Source organism: Nuphar pumila, chromosome 15 (genome assembly GCF_984573655.1).
Source record: "Nuphar pumila chromosome 15, dmNupPumi1.hap1.1, whole genome shotgun sequence".
Lineage (NCBI taxonomy): Eukaryota > Viridiplantae > Streptophyta > Magnoliopsida > Nymphaeales > Nymphaeaceae > Nuphar > Nuphar pumila.
In genome coordinates, this window is record NC_143263.1 from 79,050,734 (window position 1) to 79,070,348 (window position 19,615).

General features: G+C 36.5%; 2 protein-coding genes and 1 non-coding gene across 5 annotated transcripts in view; 1 reads left to right on the top strand and 2 right to left on the bottom strand.

The window, feature by feature from the left end:
- LOC149815707 (uncharacterized) overlaps nucleotides 1-7,395 on the top strand; it is a 28,035-nt gene extending 20,640 nt beyond the window's left edge. For all 3 annotated transcript variants that reach the window (XM_089988255.1, XM_089988256.1, XM_089988257.1), the window contains one exon: nucleotides 6,906-7,395. The gene's annotated coding sequence lies outside the window, so the exon portion shown is untranslated. The remainder of the gene's footprint in view (nucleotides 1-6,905) is intronic.
- Nucleotides 7,396-8,832: 1,437 nt separating this feature from the next.
- On the bottom strand, nucleotides 8,833-19,447 carry LOC149815708 (Rhomboid-related intramembrane serine protease family protein). The gene is made up of 7 exons (XM_089989641.1): nucleotides 19,395-19,447; nucleotides 14,906-15,450; nucleotides 13,856-14,063; nucleotides 13,437-13,602; nucleotides 10,434-10,604; nucleotides 9,303-9,457; nucleotides 8,833-9,159 (listed from the first exon to the last, which is right to left on the bottom strand). Exons 2-7 carry the CDS (start codon nucleotides 15,441-15,443, stop codon nucleotides 8,919-8,921), a joined length of 1,479 nt encoding a protein of 492 aa, XP_089845767.1. The 5' UTR covers nucleotides 15,444-15,450; nucleotides 19,395-19,447; the 3' UTR covers nucleotides 8,833-8,918.
- On the bottom strand, nucleotides 18,820-18,923 carry LOC149815709 (U6 spliceosomal RNA). The gene has a single exon (XR_016428140.1). It is a non-coding gene; the product is annotated as a U6 spliceosomal RNA (small nuclear RNA).
- Nucleotides 19,448-19,615: the final 168 nt, after the last annotated feature.

Genomic DNA, 19,615 nt, shown 5'->3' on the forward strand with positions numbered 1-19,615 from the left:
TTCTCCGATCATATCTAAAGGTAGTTATTTATATTATGTGACTTTTATTGATGACTTTACTAGATATGTGTGGGTATCATTTCTTAATTTTAAATCAGAAGTTTTTTTTTTCTTTAAAGAATTTCACGTCAAAGTTAAAAATCAATTTCAAAGCAATATATCTATTCTTAGATTGGATTCAGGTGGAGAATATCTATCCAATGATTTTTAAAACTATCTAAAACAAAATGAGATTTGTCATCAAAGATCTTGTCCTAAGACACCTCAACAAAATGGACTAGCGGAAAGAAAACATAGACATATAATAGAAATCGCTAGTTATTTCAAAAAATATTCTTAAAAGTTTTTGGGTTAAAGTCGTTTTAACTTTTATTTATTTGATAAATAGAATGCCATCATCTACTTTAAAAAATGTTTTTCCTTGTAAAAAACTTCTCAATATGGCACCCGATTTCAATCGTTTACGAATTTTTTGGTTATAAATGTTTTGCGTTTTTACATAAAAGATAAGTTATCACCAAAAACAATTGAATGCATTTTTATTGGATATGGTGAAAATAAAAAAGGATATAAATGCTTTGATTTTAAAAAAAATAAACTCTATGTTTCCAAAAATGTGACATTCTTAGAAGATGAAAATGGTTTTGAAGAGCATGGTAAAATGGAGAAAATAGACTATATTTTTGTATGATCTCTCTCCAAGAGAAGATATACATACTAATGATGACTCTTTGAATCATCATGAAATTTTAGATGATATCAATAATGAATACCCTAATATTGAGACATCACCGAGTAGTGATGACATCATTAATAGATCCCCTAAAAATATTCAAGTTTATGCTCGGTGTGAGCAAAATAATTCTATGAGTGTCTTAGAAAAAATTTCTCAATATAGTGAACCTATAAAAGAAACTCCTCTTAGAAGATCTAGTAGAAAATCTATTCCACCAAATAGGTTTGTCTCTTATGAGTCACTATCTCCTAATTATAGGACTTGTCTAAAAGCATTACATTGATTCCATGAGCCTTCACATTATAATGAAGGTAAAATTATTTCTCATTGGATTAAAGCTATGAACATAGAACTAGATGTCCTTAAGAAAGCAAAAACTTAGGAAGTAGTTCTGTTACCTTTAAACAAAAAATGTATTGTATGGAGATGGGTCTTTAAGCTTAAAACCAAGAGTGATAGAACTCTAGAAAGATATAAAGTTAGGTTAGTAGCTAAAGGATACTTCCAAGCTAAGTCACAGGGACTCGGCAAAGCAGGTGCTGCACTCGCGTCGATGCAACGTGACGCGGGTGCGGCACCTGGTGCGGTCAACACGACCCTGGGTGCGGTCAATGCATCCAGGGCCATTTTTGTCCAATTTTCAGATGTAAAAAAAAAGCCCGATCATAAGGCTGTCAAAAGAGGATTAGGGCAAAATCCTCTCCTCTCCTCTCCCGCGCAGCTCCGCTCGCCTCCCGACTCCTCTCATGGAAGCCCGACGCCACCTCCTCCTCTCCCTCGTCGCAAGTACCCTCTGGCTCCCTCTCACTCTCTTCTCTGCTCCCTCTTGCTCTCTTGTTGGGTCAGCAGGGGAGGGGCCGAGCCCCCCTCCCTGCTCCATCTCGCTCTCTTATTGGGTTGGCAAGGGAGGGGTTGAGCCCCCCTCCCTGCTCCCTCTCGCTCTCTTCCCTGCTCTCTCTATCGCCCTCTTGTTGGGTTCGGCAGGGGAGGGACCGAGCCGCCCTCCCTGCTCCCTCTGATTTCAGGGGAGGGGCTGAGCCCCTCCCTGTTTTCGGCAGGGGAGGGGCTGAGCCCCACTTCCTGCTTCCTCTGATTTCAATATATATATTTTTATTTCAGGATAATGTCTGCATAATTGATTTCAATGTAATTTTTTTGTGCTTTACTTATTTGATTGCTATTTAGGTTGATATATTGTATGCATGATGAATGATATTATGACAATGTTAATTGTTAAAACTTCAAATATATATATATATATATATATATATATATATATATATATAATTTGTTACATTTTTGCCCTGCCGCACCCCCGCACCCGCACCCATGTGACATAGCTTCCAAGAGTATGAAATTGACTATAAAGAAACCTTTGCACCCGTAGCTAGAATGACTACTGTTAGAACTCTAATTATCATTGCTTTAACTAAAAAATGACTTATATATCAATTAGATGTTAAAAATGTCTTTCTTAATAGAGAACTAAATGAAAAAGTTATATGGATCTTTCGCCGAGATTTGAACAACAAACAACAACAACAACAACAACTACGCCTTCATCCCAAAACAATTGGGGTCAGCGATATGAACCAAAAAAGAAATTCATTTTGGGTCTTCCACATGAATCCTTTTCCTCCAATCATTTCTATCCAACGCCATGTCCTCGCCGAGATTTGAAATTGAAAAAAAAATCTGTTAAACTTTTAAAGGTTTTATATGGTCTTAAATAGGCTCGTAAAGCTTTGTAAGATAGATTTAGTAATGTTATGATTAATTTTGGTTTTCGTTTTTCTTATACTGACATTGCTTTTTTTATCAAAAGTACACGCACCAACATTGTTATCCTTCTATTTTACGTAGATGATATGTTAATAAGAGGAAATGACAAACATGTAGTTAATAATGTTAAAAATGTTTTAAAAGAAAATTTTGATATGTCTAACTTAGGATTCTTAGGATATTTTTTAAGAATTGAAGTTGTATATTTCCCTAGGTGTTGCATCATTTTTCAAATGAAACTTGCTGCAGATATATGTGTTGAATCTAGAATTACAAATGATAAGAAAGTGAAAACTCCAAAAGTGGTGAATGCTAAACTGAGACTTGAAGATGAGATTATTCACACCTTATAAATAGCTAATTAGGTCTCTCACTTATATGTCTATCACCGGACCAAATATAACACATTGAGTTCACTCTGCTAGTCAATTTTAACGTGCTCCAACAACTGTGCACATGAATGATGTACTAAGGATCGTCAGATATATCAAGAACACCATAACTAAAGAGCTCTTTCTATCCTCATCCTCATCTTTAGACTTACTTGCTTATACGGTTGCTGATTGTAGAGGAAATCCCAATGATAGAATCTTAACCGCTAATTTTTGTGCTTTTCTAAGAGATTCTCTGATTGCCAGGATATTCAAGAAGCAATAGAAAATCTCATTATCTTCTACTGAAGCCGAATACAGAGCTATGACAACTATAACTATGGAACTTGTATGGTTAAAAAGTTTTCTCAAATATATGGGTATTGACATCTCCAAGCCTTCGAAGATGTGTTGCGATAATAAAAGTGCAATTTACATTGCTAGCAACCATACCTTTCGTGAGTGCACCAAGCACATCGAGATGGATTGCCATTATGTTCGTGATGAATTCTTGAGAAGAATTATTGAGTTGCCTTTTGTCTCTTTAACTTTATCAAAGCGTTTACTACCTCATGTTTTGTGTTCCTTCTTGATAAACTTTCAGTGTTTACATCGTAAGATTGAGGGGGGTGTTAAATAATATATATATATATATATATATATATATATATATATATATATATATATATATATATATATATATATATGTTTGTAATTTACTTTTTGAGTCAGTGGTATTTTGGTCATTTTTCTTGTAATAAAATATCCACTAGGGACTATGTGTAATCCTTTTATTTTCCCTTTTTTGTCCTTGACCAAATGACAAGGGCTCTTTGGTCATTAGCCAAAGAGCTGTTGGGAGGCTGCCCAACGGTCATATTTCTGACCGTTTATGACAGTTGGAAGCTCCCAACCTATGTCACACGGACTCGGCTAGGGAGGTGCCGCACCCGAGTCGACACGCCCCGACACGGGTGCGGCCTCGGACACGGCCTGGACTCGGTCAACGCCGAGTCGGACTCGGTCAACGAGTCCAGGCCGAGTCCGTCTTAATTTTGGACTCGGTCAACGTTGACCGAGTCCAAAAATGTCCATTTTTAGTACAAAAAAAATAAAAAAAAAGATCTTTTTATATATTTTTTAAAAATATATATATATAGCATGAGTCTTAAACATTAGGCCCAGAAAAAAAAATTATTCTTAAATATTATCATTTAATTCTCTCTCTCAATCTTAAAAGCTAATAAATTCTCATCCACGAGTACCAACACTTTTCATCCACCAAGTTCTCTCTCTTATAAAAGCTAATAAATTCTCATCCACGAGTAGCAACACTTTCTCATCCACCGAGATCTCTCTCTCTCTCTCTCTCTTTTTCAAATCTAGCTTTGAAAAATTAAAAGCTTTTAATGCTTTTAATTAATGTTATGAATTTTAGCAAAAGATATTTAATGCATTTACCAGAACATGCTTTTAGTTAATGCTTTTAATTAATACCTTGATGATGTTTTATTCCCATGGTAGCTAAGACTCGGCTGAGTCAATGATAAACTCAGCCTAGTTTGGTTCTAACCCAGTTATACTACTATTTTAACTCAGTTAGTTCAGGATCTGAGACAACTTGGAAGAGTCACGAGCCGAGTCCAAAATTTATATAGACATATGCACACACTGGATATATATATATATATATATATATATATATATATTTTTTTTTTAAATATATATATATATAGCCGAGTCCCCGTGTCCAAAATTTTTAAAATTGCGCCGCACCCGTGTCGCACCCGCACCCGCACCCGCACCCGCACCCATGTGACATAGCTCCCAACAGCTCTTTGGAGCTCCCAATGGTCTTTCCCTTGAATGGGGCTTTGTGTATAAATAGGGGTAAGCCCTCTTGTTTTCTTCAATGCTTGTGTTAAGCATTTAATCAATAAAGGCTGATATTTTTTATTATTGCCTTATTGGCTTTTGTATTGTCCCATAGTGGACTTGTGCAGGTGCACTTGTGTGATTATAATCTTGTAAGCCCTTAGTGTGTAGTGTTTTTTGTGCTTCCGGATATTTCCGGATATTTCATTACAACATGCTCCCATTTTCTGATAGGGGGGCATTCAACTACATTTCCTTCTGGTTGTTCTATCAACATTGTAAGATTACTGTCAATTGATTGCAAACAATACAATGATTTGTATTTCCTAGCAACTGCACATTAACAGAATGTACGGCTACGCTTCCTGGAAGGGTCATGTTGCTTCCTTCACCTCACCACTCCCTATGGAGCTTAATAATTTGTAGGAAGCTTCTGAACTTGGTTACAGTGTTGCTGTTTACTTCTCAAAAGAAAAAAAATGCAGTATGTCAATATAAGTGGATAAGTGCACTGGTTATCCTCTGCCACTTCCATTTTGGGAGAATAATAACAAATCTCTCTCTGTGTGTGTGTGTGTGTGTGTGTGTGTGTGTGTGTGTGTGCGCGCGCGCGCCCGTGTGAGTAGCATGTACTGTTCCCTTCAAATGGATATGGTGGTGAAAAACTGGTATTGTAGGATACTTTTCCCCTGATGAAGAGGATCTACACCAACAAAGGAGTAAAGTGCAAATGGTGATGTGATGTTTGACTTTGGATGATAAGTTGCATGTTTTGTACTCACTGAGATGGCCCTTTATTAAAACTACTTGGATCCTGAGTTTTTCCTTTACCATCTCTGAATATATGAATTCTTGCTGCTGTGAAGCTGACGTGTTTAAATTGCATATTAACCTTCAAGGATTTTCACCTGCTTTAGAAAATAAAATATCAATATAGTAGTTTAAGTTGAAAACAGCAATTGCTTGACCATGAATTTTCATATTAGTTTCTCAACTTTTAGTTTTTAATTATTTGGGTTTTAACATGGAAAATTTGAGCATACTGATGGAATTAAATCATCATGGAGATCACAAGAAAACAAAAACAAAATAAGCCATCAAGGATTCCAAAATCAAGATCAGGTGCATGCTAACTGTAAAATATTTGAATACTTTGTTTTAACTATTATTATCAGAATAAATGTCAAGTAGCAACTTTCAGGCATTGGTCAAACAAAGTCATAGACTGTTACCAATGCCCAATTAGTTATTTGGCAAAATGACAACCATAGTAGGCAAACTTGTGACTCGGATTCGGATCACCCAACCCTTGACTCGCGAGTCAGCGGGTCGACTGAGTAACTCAGACGAGTTAGGACTATGCATTTTCTAGTGTTAAGATATGAAAAAAAAATCAAAATTCATATTGCATAATTACTAAATTTAGCACATGACATCAATGACTAAGCTATATAAGTATTCAACTATACATAATTGTTAATATTTATGATTTAAAAACATATAATTCTTTATAATATGTATTCTTTTATGGGAATTATGCATTAAAATCACAAAATGCATGAAAAAAACACATAAGAGGCATGTGGATCGGCAGTCCTGAATCGGTGACCCAATTGGGGTCCGATCTGGGTTGACTCGGGCAATTCCCGAGTCGACTCACTGGGTTTGCCAACTATGACGACAACTATCAAAAGTAAGTATTTGCAGCAATTAAATCACAAATTGTTCAAAATAGGTAATTAGATGCTCATAATCTAATATAATCAGAATAGGGAATTACATGCTGGAAAACACAGAAAATTTCTTTTTTCTAAGAAAGGTTTGAGTACATCATAAAGTATTCATACCACAATGTTATCATGCCATATTGATTATATTGATACTGCCATTATTGTCTCACCTTGTCCTTGTAAATTTTCTATGAATCTCACTCACCGAAATTACCGAATGTATTGTCAAGTTGCTAATATTTGTATTGTGGCAAGATGGTAGTTTTATGGTGCCAAGCACAGATACATCTTCCAAACTGTGAAAATATGCTCACGCCTCTTTGACAACAAAGTGGATACTAAAGTTACTGCTTTATGACTTTTTTCTGATTATGCCTCTTCATCTAACAAATAAATGGACTGTGTTTCTAGGTGGCATGCTATCACCTTAGAGATTTTGCTTGAATCAGTTTGGACATCAACACAAACTTCCTATGTGGCCAGGTGTTCAAGCTTCAGGCCTGCACATTGCATGTGCATGTGGTTATTCATGACAGTCTGGATCGATAAAGAGCATTTCCCTAATATTCAAGTAACTGCAGGACTGAAGATATGGTTCGACTACGTGGTACTTAAGAAGATTAATTGAGATTGGATGCCTAAGTAACAAGTGCAGTGCATGGGACCCCTTGGAAGAACTTCATTTCACAGTTGAAAGTTACTAAATTTGATGATTTATTTCATAGTGATCTGCCTTGTTATGGAATGTATGAACATAACGTGGTCCCTTATTTTTCAGGGAATTATATTACTAGGATGTGTTTGGAAACTAATGTATCCTCATTTTAGTCGGCCCGTTTGGCGCACTCTGGTGCATAAAGGATGCTTGTCTCTATATTCTAATTGTTCTCTCTCTCTCTCTCTCTCTCTCTCTCTCTCTCTATATATATATATATATATATATATATATATATATATATATATATATATATATATATATATATATATATATATATATACAAAAGCAGATCTTATAGCAGGTAGTTATGCGAGTAGGAAATCTTGTGTTACCATTGCCTGAATTGAATTATTGTTCAGTTCTGGTTGATTTCCCATGCTTTTTTTTAAAGGCAAGTTGGGGTTAGATTGACCCCTACCAGTTATACAAATATACCCTTGGGTTTTGAACCTGCAACGTCCCAACACAAGGTGACGTGCACTAGCTGATTTCCCATGCTTTTGATTAGTCACTAGTATATGCATATCACGTGGCATATTCAAGTACACGTTTTTTCTGATTTCATGGGCAAGTCGTTTTGATGGAGAATGAGAATGGCAACTATGTCATGTCACGGATACTCCATTTTGGCTCCCGTTCCGTATCTTGTTATATACTACCATATTAAAAACTTCAAAAAATGGCCGTATCCTAGTATCTGCAGCTGTATCCATATAACTCAGACTGGCAAAGATTTATGGCGTGGAATGTAGGTTTTCTTGTATTCTTATGGTTGTTCGAGATGGATGATTGGCAAGTGATGCGTCACCTGAAACCTCTCTCTCTCTCTCTTATCCTCGTATCTGCGGCATATAGGTTTTCGTGCATTCAGGTTGGGATCAAGTGATATTGAAAATCACCTGAATATCCACCACATCCTTTAGGGAGGTATGTCCGTACCACCAAAATGCCCTGGTAGTATGAAAATACCCTTGAAGGATCCCAAAGGATGATACGAAAATGCCATTGAGAGGAGCCCATGGTGGTGCGCCGTACCATCATAATGAGCGTGGATGTTGGAAAAATCACCATTTGGTGATTTTCAATATCACCTGATCTCAACCCCTTGCATTCTTATGTTTGTTCGAGATGGATAATTGGGAAGTGATGTGTCACCTGAAACTTCTCTCTCTCTCTCTCTCTCCATGTTTAAAACTCTTTCAGATAAAGGATTTGTATGCCATTTTTATGTAATGAAAAAAGTAGTCGTATCTGACAGCAAGGTACTTCAACTTTGCAGGGGGCATCACAACTTCACTTCATGCGAGGCAAGCATTTCCTAAAGAAAACCATGAAACAAAAGACCCTACTGGTCTTTAATATAATAAAAATGGCGTTGAATCACTGATACAAGTTTTGAGTTCATGGGAACATGGTAGTCCTATATACTGGGCTTGGAGGAAGCACAACCATGTCTCATGATCAACAAATGCAGCATTGGACCACATGAAGGCTTATCTTGCCAATCTCTTGGTGCTCGTGGTGCCTATGCCTATTGATCTAAACTGGACCAAAGCCATTAGGCTCCATATAGCAATCTCTTACCCATGTTAATGGCAGCATTAGATTTCCATCGTTTGGTTTGGCTAAGGTCTAATACTCATTTAATTGATTTATCATAAAAGGCAAAAATGTATTTATTTATACATGTAAATATCACTTTTGTGTCACAGCACACCATCACCTATGTCTGGTGGATGCAGCTGATTTTCCAACAGGAAAAAGAGGGAGCCCAAAATGAGAATGAAGGCACCAAACGCAATAAAAGATCTGAAAGGATCGGTCCATCCCTTGATGATTGCAATTCCCTCATCTCTGTCATTCCTTAGAGATGTGTTGCCTATTTGTACCACTGGACATATTAAATAACCATATAGGAGGCCTGCACAAGTAGCTCCGAGATGCGTCCTGCAATAAGATGATTGTCAGACATATGCTGAAGACACAATGCTCATTACCATCTTTTGTTTATTACTTTTACCCAGAGCATAATTTCCAAAGTTGTTGATGTGTGTGTGTGTGTGTTTATATAGTGAAGATTCATTCCTCACCAGTCGTCAATTTGTGAGAAGTTGCTCAGTACAAAGCTCAATGCAGTTACCATCGCTGCCTTTTGAAATAAACTTTCAGAAATCTCCTTTCCAATAGTCTCCCTGTTTTGGATTTGATAAATGATCCAAGCTGCAATTATAGCAAATACTGGCCCCTGGACATGCAAAAGCGTAATAAGCTGACATCATACATGTGGAAGCAACAAATGCTGTATTTGCTTTTTCATGTAAAACAGATAAAAGCATTAGGACATTAGAAGCTGAAGCATTGCATAATTCTCATGTACTTCCCATTCCATTAATCAAAAAGCAGGGAAATTCACAAAGGGGAAGCTCTCTGTTGTTGAAATTATCATTCTCTTGAAACATGAATCAAATACTTTACTAGAAAACATTAGTAAGTTTATTCAGTCACGCATTCCCAGTTCTTGAAATGATAGATAAGCAGGAACCGATAACTGTGTCATTAACCAAGTTGGCACTTACTATAAAGGATGTTGGTCAAATAGCATTATGCAGAATGAAGGTTAGAATGCCAAAAGTGCTCTGGTACATTAAGGTTTGCTTCACATTAAAGTATATTTAAAACATCATTAGATATTAATTGGAAGAATGAAATTTTATCAGATGTTTTTTGGACATTGCCCTACAGTGGTGAAGAGTGATACTAGTTATCTAATCTTGATGTTTTTTCATCGTGCTTCATTGTTTTTCACAGGTATCAATTACTACATTCTCCCCTTCTCTTGTAGTCAAACGGCTAACATAAAAACATCTTCTGGCATTCGTATAGATTGTTCTTGTGAACTTAAATAACATGTTATACTTGATAAGGCAATCAATTTGAAAAGCAATTTCATTCTCAATGACAACTCAATTTTCATCTTAACATGTACTAATAAAGAACACAAAGCGGCATAACAGTGAAAGAGATAATAGTATAAGATACTGGCTTTGTCAAGCAACACAAATAAATTATTGAATTTGGAATTCTTTTCTGAAATCAGTAAACCAATTAGTAAATTGTTCATTAGGGATACAACAAAGTATAATATTATTAATTTAATTCAATTTTATGTATGCTCCATATATGATAACATCATTGCATGAAAGTTGGTATTTGTGCCTTACTGTTCCACCAACAGTTGCTTCAGGTGTATGAAGGAAACTTGTGATGTTTCCACAAATTCCTCCCAGTAGGTATATCAAGAAAAAAGAAAGAGATCCATATCCTCTAGAAACTTGAGGACCAAATGTAAGAAGTGCCCAGCAACTAAGAGAGATGTGTAGAAGTCCAGAGTGCTGCATAAAACAGTTGACAGTCAGGAATTTATCATAAACATAAAAGTTTCTTGTGTATACTATCATTTCTTAATGCTTATATGACGAGATCTGGATGGAGTTTACATCAAAATTTTGATTATGAAATGATATATGGATTCTCTGCAAAGTATATATATATTCATCCACCATAGCTGATCACATTATCATTTAGAGGAATATGATGCTAATGCATGATCTTACAGGAACCAACACGAAAGAAATTGCATTACAGTGTGATTTATATCAATTCATGCATTACAGATAAATAAAAAATTTACACCAAAACATGCATGTGAATAGATTTATTTCTTATTCCATGAGTTTTCCATTTATGGAGCCATATATTTATCTTATGAGCTCTTAATTTCTTTGGGCATCACAGAGTTGTCTGGCACACAAGCAACATTTTCATCTTGGATGGTTCTTGTTGTACGCTATACAACAGATAAGTACAAATATTGGGCTCAAAGAGCTGTGACCAGGCTTGTGTTGTTTTGGTATTGGGGAGTTTGACTTCATTTTGATACAGACAAAGGTTATGTCATACCAGTTTGGTGCTTTTCTTGAATTCATACTGGTTCATTTATCACTGCTATAGAGGCACTAGATTGGAAGATACTCAAGGCCTGTAAAAAGTGTAGCTTCAGGGCTAATCAAGATCTTTTGAAGTTCTACTTGACATAGGAGTGTCAATGCATATTGATTCCCATAAAGTGTGGAGCATGTGTGTGTGCCTCGTGCACATGGGCATGTGGATGTGTGTCTATATGTTTGTTTCACATTAAAGGCTTCTTACTATAGTCAGATTTAACAATGTCTTATCCTACTCCCAAGAAACAAATGGTCTCTGACCATTGATATATCCCCTGTCCTAATTCATAATCTTCAGCTCATTTCAAGTGCTCTTCAGCTTCATGAAATTTGACTACAACACAGACAATTCCCCCTCCCCCCGCCCCTGCCCACTCAAACCTGTGCCAGTACTTTGCCCTCATACCTCAACTTCACAACCAATCGACCATGCTGAATAGTTTGAGGTGACATTTTCACCTCTGCTTTCATCCTTATATAAATTTTCTTCCCTGCATCTCTTAATTATTGCCTGCTTTTAGGTTCCACACACACCTGTGTGACAAATTTATCATCTCACTAGCATTCTGTGTTCTTTGTGAACTTTTCGTATTGCATCTATTTTACATCAGAAATGCACAATTTCCTTTCTGATTTTGCTGGTGTTCACTATATCTCTTGCTTTTCATGATCTTAGACTTCATCAGTGATCAGAAAGTAATGTGATCATGGTGCTTCAATTTCTGCATACTACTATCAAGAAAATGGACACAGACAATGAAGGGCCATAAAGTGTAGAAGCTAAGAAGTCAGTTATTTCTATTGCTGTACTTGTTGCTTCCAGGTGGTTATGATCATCATGGTGCTTGTTTAAGATGGTTATGATCATCGAGGTGCCTATCATAACAAATTAAAGCTGAAGTTAATTAATGTGCAACTTTTTTATTATCTCTTTAAAGACAACTGTGAAGTTGTTAACTAGTAGTTAAAGCTAAAACAATTCGGATGGAAGCTGTGCAGAGCTTGATGTAACGACTTTGATCTATATTTCTCTTTAGTAAATAATCTTATTTTGCAAACAACTGAATTGGATCATATTCTTCTCCATGATTTTCTCATGCTGATGGCATCACCCAGATTGTTATGTGGGAAAATTCTCCTGTACTTTTATTACTATAACTATAGTCTCCATACATAGTCAAGTTTAGGCTCAGATAAAGAAGGTAATCCTTTATCAAATTTTAATTATTGGGTTCTTATATTATTTCTAATGAATATAGAAAGCAGGACTATTCCTCCTCTCCAGAACTAGTGTGGATTAACAAAAGAAAAGAAAAAGAGGGTCCCTTAAAATAGGAGCACTATGCACATCTCTGATAGGCCACAACTTAACAAATATTGAGATGTGGTTCTCTTCTTTTCCATGTCATCATGACTGCAGCTTATAAGATTATATTTGTCCTACAGATCTAAATGTTGACCAGTTCTTCATGAGTAAGCTCATGATGGCCACTAAAATACTTTGCAGGTTTGAGTGGGGAACTGCATTATACTCAGTGCCTGAACTATCATGCATTTAAGTTTTCTATTTGAAAGGGGACCTATTTATATTATGTCACCATTCTATGGATCTTTTCTGCAGTTCCTAATATATTCTTTTAGATAGCATAAGCTGGGGACTACAATGTAGCAATTTGGCATTCTATTTTTCTTCCTTCACTTAATTTATCAAAATATGATCAGATGCAAATTAGCTTGGTAAGTAACCAGCCGAGTCAATTTCTCAATCTAGTTAAAATTAACTAAAACAAACATGACATTGGTCATTAGAAATTATTACAGTTTTATATATATAGATAAAAGGAGAATCACTGCACAAGTTTTGAATGATATATTTATGCAGTTAACATATGGATCCAATATGCTTGAGTGTGGTACACTTTCATTTCCTCTGTGGGAGAAGCTTTTTTTGTCTCCCCTGGATTCATTGCAATTGGAAATGCTAGCACATTTTATTTCCAAATTATTTTAATATCATAAATAAAATATAGTTTAGCCTTGAAAATTAGAAGGTTATAGTCACATACATGAATGTTGACTTAAACATGATACTGACAGTGATCCCGAAGCCACTACTGTTACCATAATCAACTACATAAAGACATTTTAGTTCACCACAAATGGACTACTATTAAGAAAAGTAGGAAAAAAAGAATAAAGGACCGAGTCTTAATTTTGTACCAGAAACATTGGTGTCACTAGCCTCCACCATTCCCCATTCAGAATCAACAAATTTATCTTTGCTCCATACAGTAGGGGGAGTGATATATACTCAGACTCGGAATTTTTTATTGGACTTGCCATCTCAAATAAGAATACAGCAATATTTATGGCAACCAAGATACCACTGCAATGAAGAAAATAAGAAGTCATTATTCGAAAAGTAACTTTAAATACCCATAGAAATATATGTCTAAATTGATATGGAAAAACAAGCGCAATGAACAAGAACTCATGAGAAGATACTAGTTTAATACAGCCAAAAGAAGTGGGTCATTTATTTTTCAAAAAATGCTTTAAAGGTATCTTGGATAGTTTGGCAATTAGAAATAACAATACTTGAAGAAGAAAAAGGATTTGATAATGTATAAACAACTTACATTAAACTTAGATCAGAGCTTTCAGTACCAGGTTGAGTATCTTGGACTTCATTATCTACAGCATCTGAGGGTAGCAAACTGCTTTCATTTATTTCTAGTGAAATGTAACTGTCTGAATCTTGTCTACCATATTCATTCACTTCAGAACTTGATACCAGTAATGGTAAATTGTTTATATCATTTTCAGCTTCAGAACTATCCTGGGTGCCTATCCATTCAAGAGAGAAGATAGGAACACTATGAATAGTAGCAAAACATAGAATAAGTTTCCAACTTCGTTTATTTTTAAAAAGGCATCCGATGTTATGCAGAAGAAAAATAATTCTAGAAAGAACAACAGAATACACAAACACGTGATTGAGGTCAACATGTAAAAATATCATGCAGGTTCACTATCCATGCTCTGGAACATATTTAATAGTTCTGAAATTCTTTATGAAGTGAGATATCCATATAAAATTTTGATTCTCTTAGCAAACACGCAATCATAACTGCTGACCCATAATCAGGTTGAGGTGTTAACATGGTACATTCCTCACATTTTTCATTTGTATCGGCTGATGTACCTCCTTTTCTTCTTCTTGTAATAAAAGCATTTTTATGAGGTAAAATATTGAAGTAAATGTACAGTGGATGTCCTAAATTTCTCATCAGATGAATCATCATTATCATGATGGTGATGATGATTCATTATCTAATAACTATTTCAAACAAATGATAGAAATGTAATGGATTACTGAAAGGGTGCCAAATATAAAACATTATAAAAAACATCAATGTTTCATGCATGTGTATACAGTCTTCTCTTTTTGTGTATGCATGAGTATGAGTAGTACATCTATTTTGGTACTTTATAACCATACGTTTGCAATGTGTATGTGTGTGTGACTTCGTGTGCTTCCATTCTTTTGTAGAAGTTAAAAGGTCATACTTCTTTATAGATGATTCATGTCCAAGAGTAATGTATGGTGGTACATTAAGAGATAGATATAGGTAGTCAGATTCTGATTTTAAACATATAAAAGATTAAAAGAGAAAATGGAAATTTACCAGATACAAGCTTGCCAGATACAAGCTTGCCAAAGTAGTTGTCAAGAGAGTCAATTTCTTTTACTATCTTGGGCTCACCACCATCAATAAGCTCAGATTCTTGCTGCTTATCAGCCTCATGATCAAGTTTGTCGAAATAAGAATCCAAGGAATTCAATTGTGTCCTGCCACATGTTTCTTTAGCATTGAATCTGGTATGATTCTTATCTCTTTGTACTCTACTTTTAGTAGCAGATATTACTTGTGTAGATTGAGAAGATGAACCAAAAGTGCCCGGAAAAAGTTTCTGCTTTCTGAAGGGAAGAACAGTTTCTTTCTGATTCAGTTTCATTCTGGTGCACATGTTATTAGCATTGTGCAATATTATGCTTCTTCTTGTGTAACCAACTTTAGAAATCCAATGGCTATTATACTTGGTCACACTACAAGTCGCAATAGTGTTGTCTGATATGTTTTTCGCGGACACTCTGATGGTTTGCATGACAGAAAAACCCTGGTTCCTGGAAGTTCCATTTAAACATAGAGGCATGATGCCCATATTGGATCTGATAGAATAGATGCATTAATTAGATCATAAACCTCCATATGCTTAAGCAAAAAGGAGCAAAGAGAAAAGCCACAAACTGTCTAGCCATTGCAGCAGAGTTTGTATTGTGACATTCATGAAACAAAAGTTACTGAAGTTCACCAAAGAAGACAAAAGATATAGTTATGCTTAGTGGTCATTGGACTAGAATGAGAGAACTAATCTAGGTAAAATCAATCCATCAAATGGACTTTTGCATTAATAAAATTTTGTTGCACATAACTATAAGGACCATTTTTTTATTTTCAAATTTTCTTGAAATCAAGAGATCATATCGAGATAAATTTCTAACTATTGGCATCCAAAAACCTAGTGTATGCATGCATTTGTGCGTCTCTCTCTCTCTCTCTCTCTCTCTCTCTCTATCTATATATATATATATATATATATATATATATATATATAGAGAGAGAGAGAGAGAGAGAGAGAGAGAGAGAGAGAGAGAGAGAGAGAGAGAGAGAGAGAGAGAGGCAATTTCTCATTATATTTGTTTTTTCTATAAGTCCACTACATACAAAGATATGCGGCGAACATGTGGAGGTTGTGGGTCATTCTTCGTTGTTTTTTCGGAGACTTCTAGTTTGAATATGAATGGCAGCAAAAGCAACGTTGTGGTTTTGAATGATGAGTCGGGTGACTTGCAACAGGTGGCGAACAAGATCTTTGAATGCCAATAAGGGTCGTTGCCTTTGTAGTATTTAGGTATGCCCCTCCACTTGGGAATTGCAGTGTTAACGGAGAACATGCACTTCTAGATTTTTATCCTTTGCCGGTCGGGTGAATTTAATCAAATACAATCTATGATGTATAGCTGTTCATTTTTTTTGCAGTTATTCAAGATCCCCAAGAAGGTGGAAAAACGCCTCACCAAATTATTCAAATGCTTTATGTGGAAGGGTAAGGCAGATGAGACAGCAATGAGTAGAGTCTCTTGGTCGTTGATGACGAAACTAATGGATATGGGTGGACTTGGTATTAAGGATTTACAGGTATTTAACAAGGCTCCTCTTGAAAAATGGTTTTGGAAGATTTGTACCGAAGACACCATGGTCACTCAAGTCCTCAAGGAGAAATATGATCTGTTGGGTTGGCCATGGGAGTGGAAGGATATCTATAAGTGGAGGAAGTCATCAGGATTATTATGGAGGGGTTGGTCGGTTGTCATGACTGATTGTTGTCAAGGTATTAAGGTATGTGTTGGTAACGGGAAGCGTATCATGTTCTGGCAAGATTTATGGCTTGGGGGATGAACTCCTTAGAGACGAGTTTTCGGAAGTGTATCAAGCCGTGAGAGGGAAATTTAAAAAGGTTCATGACTTGTGGCCCCAGCAATCTGGTTGGGATGTTGTTTTCAGGAGACAACCATCGGAACTAGGCTGTCATCAATGGTGTAGTATGCTGCAATCAATTTCGGATGTTCAATTGATAGATAAAGAAGACACGGTAAGATGGAGATTCTCAGAAGATGGAGCCTTCTCTTCCAGGTCTGCATACAAGGTCTTATGTGGACCAACGACTGCTCCATTACCAAAGAAAGCTTTATGGGGAGGGCTGGTTGTTATTGATGGATGGGGTTTCGACAGACATGAGACTCAAGAAAATGGGAATCCACTTAGCAAGCAGATGTTCTCTATGTTATAAAAATGTGAGGAAAGAATCTCAACATCATATGTTTTGAGATTGTGAGCTCATGAGAGAATTGTACGACAGGGATCTTGCTATCTTGTGGGATGAAAGCGTGTTTCCAGCAGGTTTTCTGATCGCTGATCCGATTAGAAATCGTGGGCAGAAATGGTTATTTATTTGGAGAGCTTGGATCCTCACAACTTGGAGGGTGATTTGGCTTGAGAGGAATGATAGCATCTACCGTAACTCCAAAAGTGATGGGGAGGCTCTGCACCTGAAGATTATATGGGAAGTCAATAACAGAGCATTAAACAAGTGGTCTTGTTTGGATTTACAGTGGATTGGAAACAGCCAAACAGGTGAGTATGCTTGTAAAAGGTCCTTGTGTGTCATTTGGTTTCCATTGTTTCCTTATTGTCAGCCTTGTAATTTTGATATTCTATGCAATATTATTATTCCTTTAAAAAGAGAACATACAAAGACATGCATATGTACAGATGTCTATGATAGTTTGAAATCTTGTTGCTGGGGTACACTGAATTTTTTTTCTTTGGGAAATATCAAGAAAGTCTTAGTATATCTATAATTTAAAATATAAAAAGTCAAATAAAACATAAAAAAGTAAATAATTAAATATTAGAACAACATAGCATCATGACACCTTGGAAATAGGTCAGATTTCAAATTTATTACAATTTTATAAAGTAAATGGCCTGAGAATTCTTTGTGAGAAAGTAATAAAGAAATCTTATTTTGGTGGCATGTTTATACACACACCTAGGGATGGCAGTGGAACCGGGGAAAGCGGGGCCCCACCCCCTTGGCCCGTTTGGACCATGGATGAAGGGTATGAAATGGGGATGGAGGAGGGGACGAAGGTTAAAATCCATCCCCTTCCCGGGGTGGAGATGGGGATAGACGTGCACTTTTCCCCGTCCCACCCCGTCTCCATCACGATCCCCGCCTCATCCCCGCCCCAACCACTTTTCCCCACAATATCCCGCCCCACCCCGCCTCATCCCCGTTTGAACCGGGGATGGAGGACATGAAACGGGGATGAAGGTGGGGATGGAGGATAAAATCCATTCTCCGCCGGGGATGGAGGCGGGGGTGGAGGATAAAATCTTGAGGCGGGGCGGGGGTGGAGACCTTGTCCCCCACCCCGCCCCAGTGCCATCCCTACACAAGAGAGAGAGAGAGAGAGAGAGAGAGAGAGAGAGAGTCACATGTCTCGTTTTTGGGATTTTCTTGGCAAGTGAAAATCTTTTGATAAACTTACAAATTTGTTTTATTGGGCAAACATGAGCAAAATCATGGAAAAATTACAACTAAAATAAATAAAAACATGCGAACTGGAGAAAGAATATAAAAATAAAGAAATTCATAACTATTAAAAATGTGACAAAGCACAATGTTTCGGAAAATGCCACTAAACTGAAGCTATCGTGATTATAATGTTTTACGAAATTATCATGATAAAGTAGTAATAAATTCAAAATAATTGCAATATTTGTTACAGCAATATGTATGTGCCCATGTTGTGCATTCAAAATACAGTATGCGAAATGATCTCGTGATGCTGCTGCTGAGCAAGAAAAACAAGTCTTAAAATTGTTTGCTGCAGTGCAACGTTCTACGAGTTTCATGTCCAAACCTCTTCACGTTTTTTTTGGTAATTCAAAGTTTCTTTTTTTGGAAGAAAAAAAAATTGGACCGACTCGATTTGTGCTTGCCATCCTTGCGCAGGGGCCATGCTAATAATCTTCTCTGTATCATTCCAATTTTATCGGATGTCTCGCAAGAGACTTGGTAATTCAAAGCTTAACCCTGATTTTGTACAACTATATTATGAAATACTGATAACTTGTGGGGTTTATCCAGTGTTTAGTCTCTATAACTGTATAATATATTTTAAAATTACCAGTATGAGAGAGAGAGAGAGAGAGAGTATTAAATTCGCAAAGCAGATTTTAGTTTCAACAACCAAGCTTCCAAGTCACCAGAAATCCCACAAACATGTTGAAAACTACCAGGGACATAGTAAATCCAACCAGTCCAGTCGATTTCATAATCACCACCACACCTTTCATCATCACCATCATAACTACAATAACATATATAGAGAATAACTACATCTTTGATGGTAATAAAATATAGATAAGCGGGTACCTAAAGGATTTATTTACTACAACATTGATGAGAGAGAGAGAGAGAGAGAGAGAGAGAGAGAGAGAGAGAGAGAGAGAGAGAGATGTATGTATGTGCTAAGGGACTTACTTCACAGCCGGGAGAGGGAGGAGGAAGAGGGGATGATGGTCGTGTGACTGCTTCCACCAAGTTGGCAATCAAGTGTACGCCTTAAATAAGTGAAAGCTGATGGATGGTGATGCCGATTAAGAAAAATACAAACCATGCAAGCAGACAATGCGAGAATCCAAACATCTTAGCCAAATCCTTCCTTACCCAATCCATGGCAACCACCTCGGACGCTTAACTGG

What these genes read in the sequence shown, in the direction of transcription:
- LOC149815708 (XM_089989641.1), bottom strand. Translation starts at nt 15,443, where the DNA reads ATGGGCATCATGCCTCTATGTTTAAATGGAACTTCCAGGAACCAGGGT. An exon ending in AGCTCTGATCTAAGTTTAAT is followed by an intron (nt 13,603 to 13,855) that starts GTAAGTTGTTTA and finishes TCTTCATTGCAG; the next exon opens with TGGTATCTTGGTTGCCATAA. An exon ending in AAGCAACTGTTGGTGGAACA is followed by an intron (nt 9,458 to 10,433) that starts GTAAGGCACAAA and finishes TTGCATGTCCAG; the next exon opens with GGGCCAGTATTTGCTATAAT.